The following is a 16,210-nucleotide window of genomic DNA, read 5'->3' on the forward strand; positions in this document are numbered from 1 at the left end:
GATATGTGACTCACACAAGCATCTCAGGTGTCCTGATGAAGGCACTATACTTCACAACAGTAAGTACCCATTAACAGTGCCATTAAATGGGCATTTCTTTTACTTTATTTGGGCTGAGTAGTGAGAAGGGTCTTACGACACCCTCCACTCCACCAGAGATGCAACATACCTGAAACCAGCCTGCTACACTACCCTGTGTGAACTAGAGTTAAGAATTCAGTTAGAAATGGGATGGCAGGCTTCTTGGCTGAATTCTACTGATTTCTTGGATCAATCGTAATCGTAATCGTAATCGTAATCAATCGTAACCCACACATTCACCCTCTATTCTAAACATTAGTGTTCCATAAAAACTGTATGTGGTTCTAGACAACTTGTGGAAACTTATTCTGTCTTGAAGTTTCACAGGACAGATACGTCGTACGAAGATCCCAATATGTCACGGATGGAACGGCTGGGTTGGGTGGCCCTTACATCCACCCAAGACACACACACTCACCCGGGTTGGCGAAGATGGTTGGAAGGTACATCTTAATTGATAGATTTACCCTTCAAGGTTTATACTGTTAGTGAACTAATATTAGGACTATTGAGGCAACTGTAGATAATAATAATGTAGACCTAAGACCTTAACGTGGATAGTAATAGGCCGGTAATGTAGGCAAACACTACGTTATATTAGCCAGGGAGAACTGGCAGCCCAAGTTTGAATGCTGGTGCATGGAGGTTTTGAGACCACAGTGCCTCTTTCTAAGATCAGACACCATCAGAACAACAAGTGCCGTGAACAGCAGGGTGGCGCCCCCACGTGTCTTCACTTATTAGACCTGGGGAAATCTGATGGAGGCACCTCGAAGTACCGTAGATGACCTCCGTCAGGCCCATACAGGAAGGCGAGATCTCCCTTTCTTTCTCAGTATTCTGGCCAGTTTCTGGAGGAAATTGCGAGTGAGTTGAGCTGTGGGCCTTTGCGCAGGCGGGCGGCCCATGATTGGTACGTGCCGGCATCTCCTCATGGTTAAGTTTAGAAGCTAGTGTCACTTTCTGCATAGTTGTACTAGGGGATACACACCCCCTTGGAAACAGGAATTTCTGAGGTGCAGGCAGATCACTAATACCAACTGAATATTGCAGGAATTAAGGCTCCCAGTTGTACGTGGTTCTGAGGGGGAAGTCCAGAGGGGCTAAAGCTTAGGGAGGTTGAAAACCGGGATTCATTCTCCAACACCAAGTAAGTTAGTCCTTCATACGTGCATGCAGGGGAGATTTCTTGCAACATCAGTCATGAAAGTTAAGACACATGTGCAACATCTGGATATCTTTATTGTAGACGTTTCACCTTCCAGTGGCTTTATCAATACAGATTCTAGGACATAATTAGAAGACAGTAGAACTATATACAAAAGATGAGGTAATCAGTCCCTCAGCCTTGGAGTTAGTGTTCACAGCATCGTGGTGGAGGAGAATCTGGAGCAAAGGCATGAAGACTGGCGATTATATAGGCGTCAGTGGATAAGGACGTGTAGCAGACGAGGGCATAGTCACTGGTGGACGGGATTCCCCAGTGGAAGTAGGTCCTACCCAAAGGGGTGGGTTAGTTGTAGCAGCCGTGAAGAAGGTCTTGTAGAGACTCATCCCTTTGGGTAAGATCTACTTCCATTGGGAAATCCCGCCTACCAGTGACTATGCCCTCGTCTGCTACAAGTCCTTATCCACTGATGCCTAAGGTAGCTCTTGTTGAACATGGGCGCCATAGACCATATCCTTGTTTGACCACGTCAAACCTACGCCCCTTGTGGAGAAAATTTATCCAAAAAGGGATGGGGGTATCAGTCCCCTTCAACCCTGAGGAACTCTACCCTCCCAGAAAGGGCAAATGGTGTCTTGCTTCTTGATCAACAGTTTAATTTGAAGCAGATGTAGAACCAGCGTTTACCAGCCACGCCAGTCTCCTTGGAAGAGATCAGCGTTGCAACCATAGTGTGGTTTAACGAGAGTAATTACTCTACTTACCAGAAAAATTAAGGAAAACCCTGCTCCCATATTATTTACAAGTTGAGGCTATCATCAATTGTGGTGTATTACTAGAGATTATGAAATCTGGTATTGAGCACTGTGACGACATTTATCAAGGAAGAGTAATAACACTGAATTCAGCAAATCCTTTGTAAGAAGGCGAAGCGGGGACTGAGGGCGCACCGCAGGGCAGATTGATTTCAGGAGAAGAAGGGAAAGCTTTTGTCGTGCGAGCTTTGCTCAAAGGAACAGTGCTTTGACTCCTATAAAAATCTCAGAAATTCGTATTAGAATTATTAGAGAAAAGCAAAACTATCTTGTTGTGAAATTACCATGAAACCCTTGAAAACATCTTGAAGAACAGTGTAGTGTAGCGAGTGTTGCAAATTTCCCGACTGAGTTGGGGACAGTGAGACATTCCTCAAAGGACACTTTTGCTTTTTTCAAGTCACCCATACCTGTCGTACATGTTGTTTTCAGCAACACCGCTGGTGTTGCAAGAGCAAGGTAGGTTTCAGTCTCAGTTGTTAAACAGGGGAACTGCAGTTTCTTGTAGACACAAGGTGACTGAAGCTGTCCTATAGACGGCAGTAATGGGTGGGCCATAGAGCCCAAATAGTGTCCAATTCAGCATTATGTTAAATGAAATGCTGAAATGTGTGCTCCTTTGAGGCACTTATGTACTGGTGCTTACTTGATTTCCTACAGCCCAAGAGACTGGAGCATTATGGCTCCTCAGGACAACAACCCGGGGGTGGCTGCAGAGACGTTGAGCCGTCAAAGCTAATTACCTTTCTACAATCCGTTTACTAACTGGCGTAGTTTGCTCCAGTTCCTCATCCCCCTCCCCTTCCCCGTGTAGGAAATCAGTTAAATTAACTGATTCCCCAACGGTTAGATTCCCAGTAGGGATGAGAAAAGGGGGGTTGAGGTAACATGAGTTGAGACGTGTAACAACAGAATGCCACTCGACTCTGCCATATTCCTGTAACCACTCTTAATTTATAAGACTAGTAATGAAGCCTCTTTAGGCTAAAAATACTACTACTTATAAGTATCTAAGGTAAGCTAGAGTTAGACATACATAAGTTTAGTTTAGAATCTAAAATCACCTGTCATTGCATACACAAATTTACAACCGAACCACAGTTGTGCCGGTGACCAGGCACTCAACAAACTCAGACTTCAGTGGCCCAGAAAAAAAAAAGAAAAAAAAAATATGGGATGAGCAGACAAAAATGTAATCCCTGCCTAACTATGCTGATCTATTAACAGCCTAGCCAACTAGGACGACTTATCCTATTACAAGCCCATGTGCAGCAAAGTACTCTAACATTCGATAACACATTACACTGCGAATAAGATAATATTTCACAACAGTAAACAGCTCCCTTGCTGTTAACAGATGGTTACAGATGTGTGACTCATACCCTGTCGGAGGCACTATATTCCACAGCAGTAAGTACCCATTAACAGTACCATTAAATGTGCATTTCATGTATTTTATTGGGGCTGAGTAGTGTGAAGGGCCTTACTACATCCTCCACTCCATTAGAGATACAGCATCTTTATAACCGGCCCTTGTGGCTTAGCGCTTCCTTTTTATTATAATAATAATATAACTGGCCTGCCCTTTGTAAACTAGAGATAAGAATTCAGTTAGCTAGAAATGGGATGGCAGGTTTCTGGGCTGAATTCCACTGATGGCTTCATTGGATCACTAGCCTAATCAGTCATAACCCACGCATATACTCTCTATTCTACACAGGTTAGAAAAGGGGAATGGAACAATGGCACCCTGGACAGTGAAAGCCTAACAGCTGCCAGCCTGTCAACGAAAATTTCAGTATTGCCGCAGGTATGGCAACAACGCACACCCAAACAAACAAAACAGTGACGCACAGCACTAATTGTGGCACAGTTATGTGATGATATTCTAATTAATCCAGGACCACAGACTAATGTACAAGTGGAAACTAGACATATAAGGTGACAATGTGTTCACTGTGGCTATCACTGTTATCATGGGGAGTGCTAATCCCATATTATTATACAGCGCCTGTGGGGGATGGAAGGTAATAAGATTTAATTCAGGGAACTAAAGCACAGATCCAATTCCCTAAATCAAGAGCCCCTCACCAGCATCAAGGAACCTTCCTTGAGAGGTGTTCACTGTTGCAAAGTTGTGGGCAGCCGGAGTCGAGAGATTAGGCTACTTGTGATGTATGCGAAGAATGGGTCCACGAGAGGTGCACAGACCAAATAAATGATGATGAATATGATTGATTAATAGCTAGAAGCGATAATTTTAACTTTCTCATGCATGCTAGGGCAGCGTGGGGTCATAGAGCCAATGGTGTTACCAAAAATAACACCAGACATGTTTACACTGTACTAAGGTACGGAGGAAGAACAGTAAATACACCCTTTGTGAACTGTGTAACGGGTGGATGCACAACAAATGTATGTCTGGTTATCAGTTTGTTTCTAACAAATGGACTTTACCTTCCCTACCCTTTAGTAGTGCCGACCTTGATTTACCTAACATTTCTACTACAAATCAACCCTTGCCATATATTGATTATTATGACTGTTTTAAGAAAGCAGGCCTTCGCTTTATTCATGTCAATGTTAGGTAATTTTTCCCCAAAATATCAAAGATTAGGAATCTAGCAAACAAGACAAAGTGGTTGTTATATCTACATCTGAATCTTGGTTAGATGACACGGCGACTGATGATGAACTTAAAATAAAAGGTTACAATATAAAGCGCTTAGATAGACATAGACAAGGTGGTGGAATGTGTCCTTATGCAAGCAATGACTTAACCCAAGACCCGAACTGAATGATATAAAACTGGCGATTCCATGGTTTAGGTGTTGGTGCCATGACCAAATCCATCCTAGTTGGAACTGTTTACACCCCACTTCCTTCCCATGATCAGTTCTTGGAAAACTTTTCGAGTGTCTTGTCCAGAACTGAGCACAACAAAAAATAACGAGTTGTGTAACATGCATGAGCTACTTCTAAGATTAAATAGTTACACTCAACTTATTAATGCAGCAACCAGGATCATACTGTTCTCAGCCACCTTTCTCGACCATATACTTTGTAACTGCTCTGATAATTATGTTATAATGTTATAACATTAGTCAGGCCGTAGAAATAATTTCATCACCAGGAAAATCATTTGGGAACGGATAAGCCTACACAGGACAATAAAAATTAGGTCAACTAGAAGCTACAGTAAAGGAACATTGGTATATAGGCTGTGGAAATTTTATGCATTTTCCGCAAGTCAGTATGTGTAATTTTGTATAAAATAATAATTGTATATTAAAATGATGCTGTTTTATGTAAAATCTGCGCCTGCGCAGGTAGGAGGAAAGAGACGCCATAAGGGAAACTGAGTGAAGTCGGGGGATAAAAATCCGTCTAATTAAATCAAGCTTCATCGAGGACAAATTGCAGTGAATCGACTTACGGTAATGTACTGCACTGCGAACTGTGAAGAAAACAGTGAAATTAACAATAAACCAAAGTGATATTTGGTGAAATAAGAAGTTCACCATATTGAAGTCCCAGTGTGCGACCGCATGGTATATGTGGCGTTAATATTCCAATGGTTTAGGAGATTTATCCTCCTAAATTGAAATAAAACAAATCAGAAATTACGTCCTGCTGATAGTATCCACATTAACTTGGCAGGGCTTCGAGATCGGATGGTGAAATAGGGAAGATAAGGAATGCTGTCTTCGCACCCACAACTAAGTAACCCTTCTTGTTATGTCAATCTATAAGGCCAGTTCAGTGGGTGTTTCAGCGACATCAGGTGACCATCGGAGAAAATTTGGTAAGTGGTAGTATTATATACAAGTATTTTTCTCATATGATGCAAATGTATCTGTGTACCCCCCTCCTTCCGTCAGTCTAAAATAATGATACAGTCCACACTTTTTTAATGTAAACATTAGTAGGAGAATTATTGGCTGTGTTTATTACATTTAAAGTTAATATTTATAGGTCGGAGTAGATCTGTATAGAGAGTAGTGGGTGTCGAAGGGAGACACTCTTCTTGTGACCAGAGTGCCTCAAAATTTTCCCACGTATCTCAGAGCTGCAGCAAAATGTAAATAATGTATCAGTGTTTTCTTCTAATCAAATTATTTGAATGAATGCAGTAATGGGGTTCAAACAGCTAATATATTTCACAAATAAGCTACACAATTGTGATTGAACTGTGAAAATAAGTTGCAAGGATGTAAATGAAGCCTGGGAAATTCAAAACCATGTTCACTGCAATGATTGATAATATTGCACCAGTTAAAGAGGTTAGGATTAAACGGACAGCTGATCCCTGGACAACTACTGAGATACTAGATAATATCAGATTCAGGGCTCAGTTCGTAAAATGATGATCAGATAGCAAGGTGAGGTTGTCCTAGAGGATAATTCTCATGGACTCACTGGTGATCGGATTGCAAGATGAAGTTGCACTAAAGGATAATACTGATGGACACACTGGTGACCAGATTGCAAGATGAAGTTGCACTAGAGGATAATACTGATGGACTCACTAGTGATCAGGTAACAAGGTGACGTTGCCCTAAAGGATAATACTGTTGGACTCACTGGTGATCAGAGAGCAAGGTGAGGTTGCCAAAGAGGATAATACTGATAGACTCACTAGTGATCAGAGAGCAAGGTGAGGTTGTCCTAGAGGATAATACTGATTGACTCAATGGAGATCAGATAAAAAGCTGAGGTTGCCCAAGAGTATACTACTGAAGGACTCACTGGTGATCAGATAGCAAGGTGAGGTTGCCCTATAGGATAATTCTCATGGACTCACTGGTGATCGGATTGGAAGATGAAGTTGCCTTAGAGGATAATGCTGTTGGACTCAATGGTGATCAGAGAGCAAGGTGAGGTTGCCCTAGAAGATAATACTGATTGACTCACTGGTGATCAGATAAAAAGCTGAGGTTTCCCTAGAGGATAATACTGATACACTCACTGCAGATCAGATAGCAAGGTGAGGTTGCCCTATAGGATAATACAGATGGACTCACTGGTGATCAGAGAGCAAGGTGAGGTTGTCTTATTGGATAATACAGTTGGATTTACTGGGGATGATCCTTCATTGACTACGTTTCGCCCACACAGTGGGCTTTTTCAAGTCACAAACATATCTACCTGGGGTGGAAGGGACGCGAGTATTTATAGTCAGGTTCAGAATGCTGAGGTCAGGTGGAGAATGCTGCATCTGATGATGTACACGTATTTCAGAACACCAGTACGCAAGCAGGTCTGACGACACAAGGAATGCCTGTGTACAACACCGTAATTCACACAACCACTTGATAAACTACAGAAACTCGAGACTTATCGCCACAGAAGACAACACTCAATACCGAAGAATCCTGGAATCATCACTTATTTCTATATCCGACAACTTCAACCAGAATAGTGGCTTCTATAACATAGCTGAACCACTTGCCAAGAAACTTCTTCATCGCTACCCCACATAAGAACACAGGAATGGAAGAACACTGTAGAAGGTCTGCTCACAAACTTATCCAATCTCCTTTCCAAGCTACCCAAGATTTTAGACTCTATAACCCCACTCGGTACATCATCAGATGCAGCATTCTCCACCTGACCTCAGCATTCTGAACCTGACTATAAATACTCGCGTCCCTTCCACCCCAGGTAGATCTGTTTGTGACTTGAAAAAGCCCACTGTGTGGGCGAAACGTAGTCAATAAAGGATCACATTATACTGCATATGTGTTTATATTTCCATTGTGTCGGTATTTTATACCATTTATTTCCACGGATAATACTGGTGGACTTACTGGTAATCAGATACCAAGGTGACGTTGCCCTAGAGGATAACACTGATAGACTCACTGGTGATCAGGTAGCAAGGTGAGGTTGCCCTAGAGGATAATACAGTTGGTTTTACTGGAGAACAGATAGTAAGGTGAAGTTGCCCTAGAAGAAAATGCTGAAGGATTCACTGGTGAGCCGATAGCAAAGTGAGGTTGCAGTAGACGATAAAGCTGATGGACTCACTTATGATCAGATAGCAAGGTGAGGTTACCCTAGAGGATAATACTGATGGGCTCACTGTTGATCAGATGGCAAGGTGAGGTTCCCCTAGAAGATAATACTGATGGGCTCACTGGTGATCAGATAGCAATTTTAGTTTACCCTAGAGGATAATACTGATGGGCTCACTGTTGATCAGATGGCAAGGTGAGGTTCCCCTAGAAGATAATACTGATGGGCTCACTGGTGATCAGATAGCAAGGTGAGGTTACACTAGAGGATAATACTGATGGACTCACTGATGATCAGATAGCAAGGTGAGGTTCCCATAGATGATAATACTGATGGGCTCACTGATGATCAGATAGCAAGGTGAGGTTACACTAGAGGATAATACTGATGGACTCACTGATGATCAGATAGCAAGGTGAGGTTCCCATAGATGATAATACTGATGGACTCACTGATGATCAGATAGCAAGGTGAGGTTACTATAGATCATAATACTGATGGACTCACTGGTGATCAGATAGCAAGGTGAGGTTACTATAGAGCATAATACTGATGGACTCACTGGTGATCAGATAGCAAGGTGAGGTTACTATAGAGCATAATACTGATGGACTCACTGGTGATCAGATAGCAAGGTGAGGTTACTATAGAGCATAATACTGATGGACTCACTGGTGATCAGATAGCAAGGTGAGGTTACTATAGAGCATAATACTGATGGACTCACTGGTGATCAGATAGCAAGGTGAGGTTACTATAGAGCATAATACTGATGGACTCACTGGTGATCAGATAGCAAGGTGAGGTTACTATAGAGCATAATACTGATGGACTCACTGGTGAAAAGAAATTTTTTGTCTTTAAATCCTAACGCCGACAAATGTTTTTTTTTTTTTTTTTTTTTTGTAAATGATGTGGTTTGTAAGAATCATTTAGCGCTGCATATTTACGTGTTGTGTACACGAATCTTACGCAAAACGTACTTAATAATTTACTTAATTCATTAACTTCCTAAAAACCTTTCATTCTTACTTAAAGAAAAGTTTAGATTGAATTTACCTGGGAGGCCCCATCTTCATTTTTCGAAAATCTTAAACAATGATTGTCATGAGCTAATTTTGTGGGTTGCTTCTAATTAGCTTCAGGACTTTCATACTGTTAACATAATGCAACTTCTGAGCTGCTGCATTCTTAACGTTCTTCTAAATTTTAGGATATTGGTCACTTTGAAAAATTTTAGAGTTTTTCTCAATATGTTATAGTTTACCAGTTTCTGATCAATTTTAGATATATATTTCCTTTTGATAACTTGTGAATTCCTCCCTTGGTTTCCTTCACAAGTTCAACAGTAATATTCAACTACATTATCAACTTATGTTTCAGTCTTGCAGTCGCAGACACTGAGGCTCCTGGGGCTGGGTTTATGGAATATGTCGATACCTTTATCGGATCAAGTAGTGACTGAAATACTTCAAGTCTTGTAGTAGCAGCAGGAGTCGACTCACTATCCACATGTGAACGTCCACCAGACAAGTTTCTTGTAGTATTATAAAATATCCCAAAAGTTTTGCATTTATAATATAAACAAACATACTTAGGTAAGATACAAATTTTTTTCTTTAAGTCGGGGTTCTATAGTTGTTTCCATTTTGCTTAAATCTGAAACAATTTGTCGGAAATCTTCTCCCTTCTGCGCCCATGACTCGAATTATGAGTCTTAGAAAGACATGGTGAAAAGTAAAAGAGAACAACGATTAGAGGTAAGTAGAAAGATGAATTTCTCTCTCTGTCTCTCTCTCTCTCTCTCTCTCTCTCTCTCTCTCTCTCTCTCTCTCTCTCTCTCTATAGTACCGTCCTGCCAGTAGCCTATTAAACTCTGCATGCCACGAAAGACAATTATTTCCACTTTACCTTTCTGCTCTTCACTGGTGACAGTAAGAGGGTATGTGCAATATACGTATTTATGTTGATAAATTAGACACATGTGCAACTCTTGGGTATCTTTATTGAGGAAACGTTTCGCCACACAGTGGCTTCATCAGTCCATACATAGGAGAAACTTGAAGAACAGGAGGAGAATGAGGTAATCAGTCCCTCAACCTTGAGTCGATGTGGTCAGTCCATCAATCTTGAGTATTTATAAAAACGGAGCTTGTGGCTTGTGAGTAGTGGGTGGATTATGGTGGGGGGGGGGGGGGGGGGGGGGGGGGGGGGGGTAGTGGGGTGACTATATTACAGCTCTGGGTCACTGGTGGTGACAGGGGTTGTGTGGTCGGGAGAGGTCACGTGACATCCCGTTTTCCTCCTCGGGATGGACGTGTTTCACCCCTTTTTTTTTTTTTTTCATTTAATTTTGTTTTCTTCTATGTAAAATCCTTTCCTGATTCATTGCTAACAATTGTGTAGTAGGAACTGCGACTGCTGGCCATTGTTTACTGACACGAGTTCAAAATATTAGCAGTAAGAGCAGACAGCATCCTCACCAGTACGAACAGACAGGGTCCTCACCAGTACGAACAGACAGGGTCCTCACCAGTACGAACAGACAGGGTCCTCACCAGTACGAACAGACAGGGTCCTCACCAGTACGAACAGACAGGATCCTCACCAGTACGAACAGACAGGGTCCTCACCAGTACGAACAGACAGGGTCCTCACCAGTACGAACAGACAGGGTCCTCACCAGTACGAACAGACAGGGTCCTCACCAGTACGAACAGACAGGGTCCTCACCAGTACGAACAGACAGGGTCCTCACCAGTACGAACAGACAGGATCCTCACCAGTACGAACAGACAGGGTCCTCACCAGTACGAACAGACAGGATCCTCACCAGTACGAACAGACAGGGTCCTCACCAGTACGAACAGACAGGATCCTCACCAGTACGAACAGACAGGGTCCTCACCAGTACGAACAGACAGGATCCTCACCAGTAACAACAGACAGCATCCTCACCAGTAACAACAGACAGCATCCTCACCAGTAACAACAGACAGCATCCTCACCAGTAACAACAGACAGCATCCTCACCAGTAACAACAGACAGCATCCTCACCAGTAAGAACAGACAGCATCCTCACCAGTAACAACAGACAGGATCCTCACCAGTAAGAACAGACAGCATCCTTACCAGTAACAACAGACAGCATCCTCACCAGTAACAACAGACAGCATCCTCACCAGTAAGAACAAACAGGGTCCTCACCAGTACGAACAGACAGGATCCTCACCAGTACTAACAGACAGGATCCTCACCAGTAAGAACAAACAGGGTCCTCACCAGTACGAACAGACAGGATCCTCTCCAGTACGAACAGACAGGATCCTCACCAGTACGAACAGACAGGATCCTCACCAGTACGAACAGACAGGATCCTCACCAGTAACAACAGACAGCATCCTCACCAGTAACAACAGACAGCATCCTCACCAGTACGAACAAACAGGATCCTCACCAGTACGAACAGACAGGATCCTCACCAGTACGAACAGACAGAATCCTCACCAGTACGAACAGACAGGATCCTCACCAGTACGAACAGACAGGATCCTCACCAGTACGAACAGACAGGATCCTCACCAGTAACAACAGACAGGATACTCACCAGTACGAACAGACAGGATCCTCACCAGTACGAACAGACAGGATCCTCACCAGGACGAACAGACAGGATCCTCACCAGTACGAACAGACAGGATCCTCACCAGTGCGAACAGACAGGATCCTCACCAGTACGAACAGACAGGATCCTCACCAGTAAGAACAGACAGGATCCTCACCAGTACGAACAGACAGGATCCTCACCAGTACGAACAGACAGGATCCTTACCAGTACGAACAAACAGGATCCTCACCAGTACGAACAGACAGGATCCTCACCAGTACGAACAGACAGGATCCTCACCAGTACGAACAGACAGGATCCTCGCCAGTAAGAACAGACAGGATCCTCACCAGTACGAACAGACAGGATCCTCACCAGTACGAACAAACAGGATCCTAATTAGTAAGAACAACAGGATCCTCACCAGTAAGAACAGACAGGATCCTCACCAGTACGAATAAACAGGATCCTCACCAGTACGAACAGACAGGTTCCTCACCAGTACGAACAAACAGGATCCTAATTAGTAAGAACAACAGGATCCTCACCAGTAGGAACAAACAGGATCCTCACCAGTAAGAAAAGACAGGATCTTCGCCAGTAAGAACAAACAGGATCCTCATCAGTAAGAACAAAAAGGATCCTCACCAGTAAGAACAAACATTATCCTCACCAGTAATAACAGGATCCTCACCAGTAAGAACTACAGGATCTTCACCAGTAAGAACAAACAGAATACTCATCAGTAAGAACAACAGGATCCTCACCAGTAAGAACAAACGGGATCCTCACCAGTAAGAACATACATTATCCTCACCAGTAATAACAAGATCCTCACCAGTAAGAACATACATTATCCTCACCAGTAATAACAGGATCCTCACCAGTAAGAACATACATTATCCTCACCAGTAATAACAAGATGCTCACCAGTAAGAACTACAGGATCCTCACCAGTAAGAACAAACAGAATCCTTACTATAAAGAATAACAGGATCCTCACCAGTAAGAACATACATTATCCTCATCAGTAATAACAGGATCCTCACCAGTAAGAACATACATTAACCTCACCAGTAATAACAGGATCCTCACCAGTAAGAACATGCATTATCCTCATCAGTAATAACAGGATCCTCACCAGTAAGAACATACATTATCCTCACCAGTAATAACAGGATCCTCACCAGTAAGAACATACATTATCCTCACAAGTAATAACAGGATCCTCACCAGTAAGAACATACATTATCCTCACCAGCAATAACAGGATCCTCACCAGTAAGAACATACATTATCCTCACCAGTAATAACAGGATCCTCACCAGTAAGAACATACATTATCCTCATCAGTAATAACAGGATCCTCACCAGTAAGAACATACATTATCCTCACCAGTAATAACAGGATCCCCACCAGTAAGAACATACATTATCCTCACCAGTAATAACAGGATCCTCACCAGTAAGAACATACATTATCCTCACCAGTAATAACAGGATCCTCAACAGTAAGAACAGACAGGATCCTCACCAGTAAGAACATACATTATCCTCACCAGTAATAACAGGATCCTCACCAGTAAGAACATACATTATCCTCACCAGTAATAACAGGATCCTCACCAGTAAGAACATACATTATCCTCACCAGTAAGAACATACATTATCCTCACCAGTAATAACAGGATCCTCACCAGTAAGAACATACATTATCCTCATCAGTAATAACAGGATCCTCACCAGTAGGAACATACATTATCCTCACCAGTAATAACAGGATCCTCACCATTAAGAACATACATTATCCTCACCAGTAATAACAGGATCATCACCAGTAAGAACGTACATTATCGTCACCAGTAATAACAGGATCCTCACCAGTAAGAACAGACAGGATCCTCACCAGTAAGAACATACATTATCCTCACCAGTAATAACAGGATCCTCACCAGTAAGAACATACATTATCCTCACAAGTAATAACAGGATCCTCACCAGTAAGAACATACATTATCCTCACCAGTAATAACAGGATCCTCACCAGTAAGAACATACATTATCCTCACCAGTAATAACAGGATCCTCACCAGTAAGAACAGACAGGATCCTCACCAGTAAAAACATACATTATCCTCACCAGTAATAACAGGATCCTCACCAGTACGAACATACATTATCCTCACCAGTAATAACAGGATCCTCACCAGTAAGAACATACATTATCCTCACCAGTAATAACAGGATCCTCACCAGTAAGAACATACACTATCCTCACCAGTAATAACAGGATCCTCACCAGTAAGAACATACATTATCCTCACCAGTAATAACAGGATCCTCACCAGTAAGAACATAGTTATCCTCACCAGTAATAACAGGATCCTCACCAGTAAGAACATACACTATACTCACCAGTAATAACAGGATCCTCACCAGTAATAACAGGATCCTCACCAGTAATAACAGGATCCTCACCAGTAAGAACATACATTATCCTCACCAGTAATAACAGGATCCTCACCAGTAAGAACATAGTTATCCTCACCAGTAATAACAGGATCCTCACCAGTAAGAACATACATTATCCTCACCAGTAATAACAGGATCCTCACCAGTAAGAACATATATTATCCTCACCAGTAAGAACATACATTATCCTCACCAGTAATAACAGGATCCTCACCAGTAAGAACATAGTTATCCTCACCAGTAATAACAGGATCCTCACCAGTAAGAACATACATTATCCTCACCAGTAATAACAGGATCCTCACCAGTAAGAACATACATTATCCTCACCAGTAATAACAGGATCCTCACCAGTAAGAACATACATTATCCTCACCAGTAATAACAGGATCCTCACCAGTAAGAACATAGTTATCCTCACCAGTAATAACAGGATCCTCACCAGTAAGAACATACATTATCCTCACCAGTAATAACAGGATCCTCACCAGTAAGAACATACATTATCCTCACCAGTAATAACAGGATCCACACCAGTAATAAAATATTGAACATAATATAAGAGAGTTCATTCACTTGAGTCAAAACAGACATTATATGTACCAGAGAGAACATACAATAGTAAGAAATAAAGGTGTCATTCAGTAATTACTTACCTAATGTCGTCTAAGATCTGGATAATAGCATCCCTTATATCGTTGCCAATAAACTTGAGCTCCGTGTCATCAATGTCTTGCAGTGAGCTTGTCCACCATTCCCAGTCAACACTTTCCTCAGCACCGTGGTGTTCATCCTCGCTGCTCTCACTGTTAAACTCTATCTTTAGTAACCCAAGAATATGCAAAAAAATAGTGTATTTCATCCATGTAATAAATTATTGTATATTGTAGTCCTTACCTACGATACAATACGTTATATTGAATTACTTACCCACTACACAATACGTTATATTGTAGTGCTTATCCACTACACAATACGTTTTATTGTAATACTTACCCACTTGTGCTTGTTATAATAAGGCTAGGTAAGTTTTCTAATTTCTGTTTGTACAAAATTTTTAATTTTACATTAACATAATGAAAATATGTATCTTTAAAAGTATAAGAGAAAATTTTTGAAAGGACTTAATTTTAAATATATATATATATATATATATATATATATATATATATATATATATATATATATATATATATATATATATATATATATATGTATGTATATATATTCAACAAACCGGCGTATCCCACCAAGGCAGGGTGGCCCAAAAAGAAAAACGAAAGTTTCTCTTTTTAAATTTAGTAATTTGTACAGGAGAAGGGGTTACTAGGCCCTTGCTCCCGGCATTTTAGTCGCCTCTTACAACACGCATGGCTTACGGAGGAAGAATTCTGTTCCGCTTCCCCATGGATGAATATATATATATATATATATATATATATATATATATATATATATATATATATATATATATATATATATATATATATATATATATATATATATATATATATATATATATATATATATATATATATATATATATATATATATATATATATATATATATATATATATATATATATATATATATATATATATATATATATATATATATATATATATATATATATATATATATGATTAAGTTCTAACTACTTTCATAGGGAGTCAAAAATCACAACTAAACCATACCACGGGCGGGATTTGAACCCGCGGTCAGATAGTCTCAGAACTCCAGACCGTCGCGTTAGCCACTGGACCAGCTAGCCACAATAAGATTCGTCCAACTAGGTTTGAGTTTTGAGACTCTCTGACCGCGGGTTCAAATCCCGCCCGTGGTATGGCTTGTTTGCAATCGTGTCATTACGATTTCGTGAATCACAAGTAAAAATATATGGCCTTTAGTATATTGTTCCATATAACATATCAATAATAAAATATTAAGCTTTCCTCTCGTATCTTACGAGTACGAATTATATTTACAAATAACTATATACACGACCTTAAGGTTTTATTACCAATCACACGAACGAAGTTACTAGCTA

General features: G+C 41.1%; 1 protein-coding gene across 1 annotated transcript in view; it reads right to left on the reverse strand.

The window, feature by feature from the left end:
- LOC128697927 (uncharacterized) overlaps positions 1-15,039 on the reverse strand; it is an 86,147-nt gene extending 71,108 nt beyond the window's left edge. Inside the window, exon 1 of the mRNA XM_070080803.1 lies at positions 14,819-15,039. Within this exon, the coding sequence (XP_069936904.1) occupies positions 14,819-15,024 (206 nt within the window). The 5' untranslated portion in view covers positions 15,025-15,039. The remainder of the gene's footprint in view (positions 1-14,818) is intronic.
- Between the last annotated feature and the right edge of the window lie 1,171 nt (positions 15,040-16,210).

The sequence above is a fragment of the Cherax quadricarinatus genome, unplaced genomic scaffold, assembly GCF_038502225.1.
Source record: "Cherax quadricarinatus isolate ZL_2023a unplaced genomic scaffold, ASM3850222v1 Contig1005, whole genome shotgun sequence".
Lineage (NCBI taxonomy): Eukaryota > Metazoa > Arthropoda > Malacostraca > Decapoda > Parastacidae > Cherax > Cherax quadricarinatus.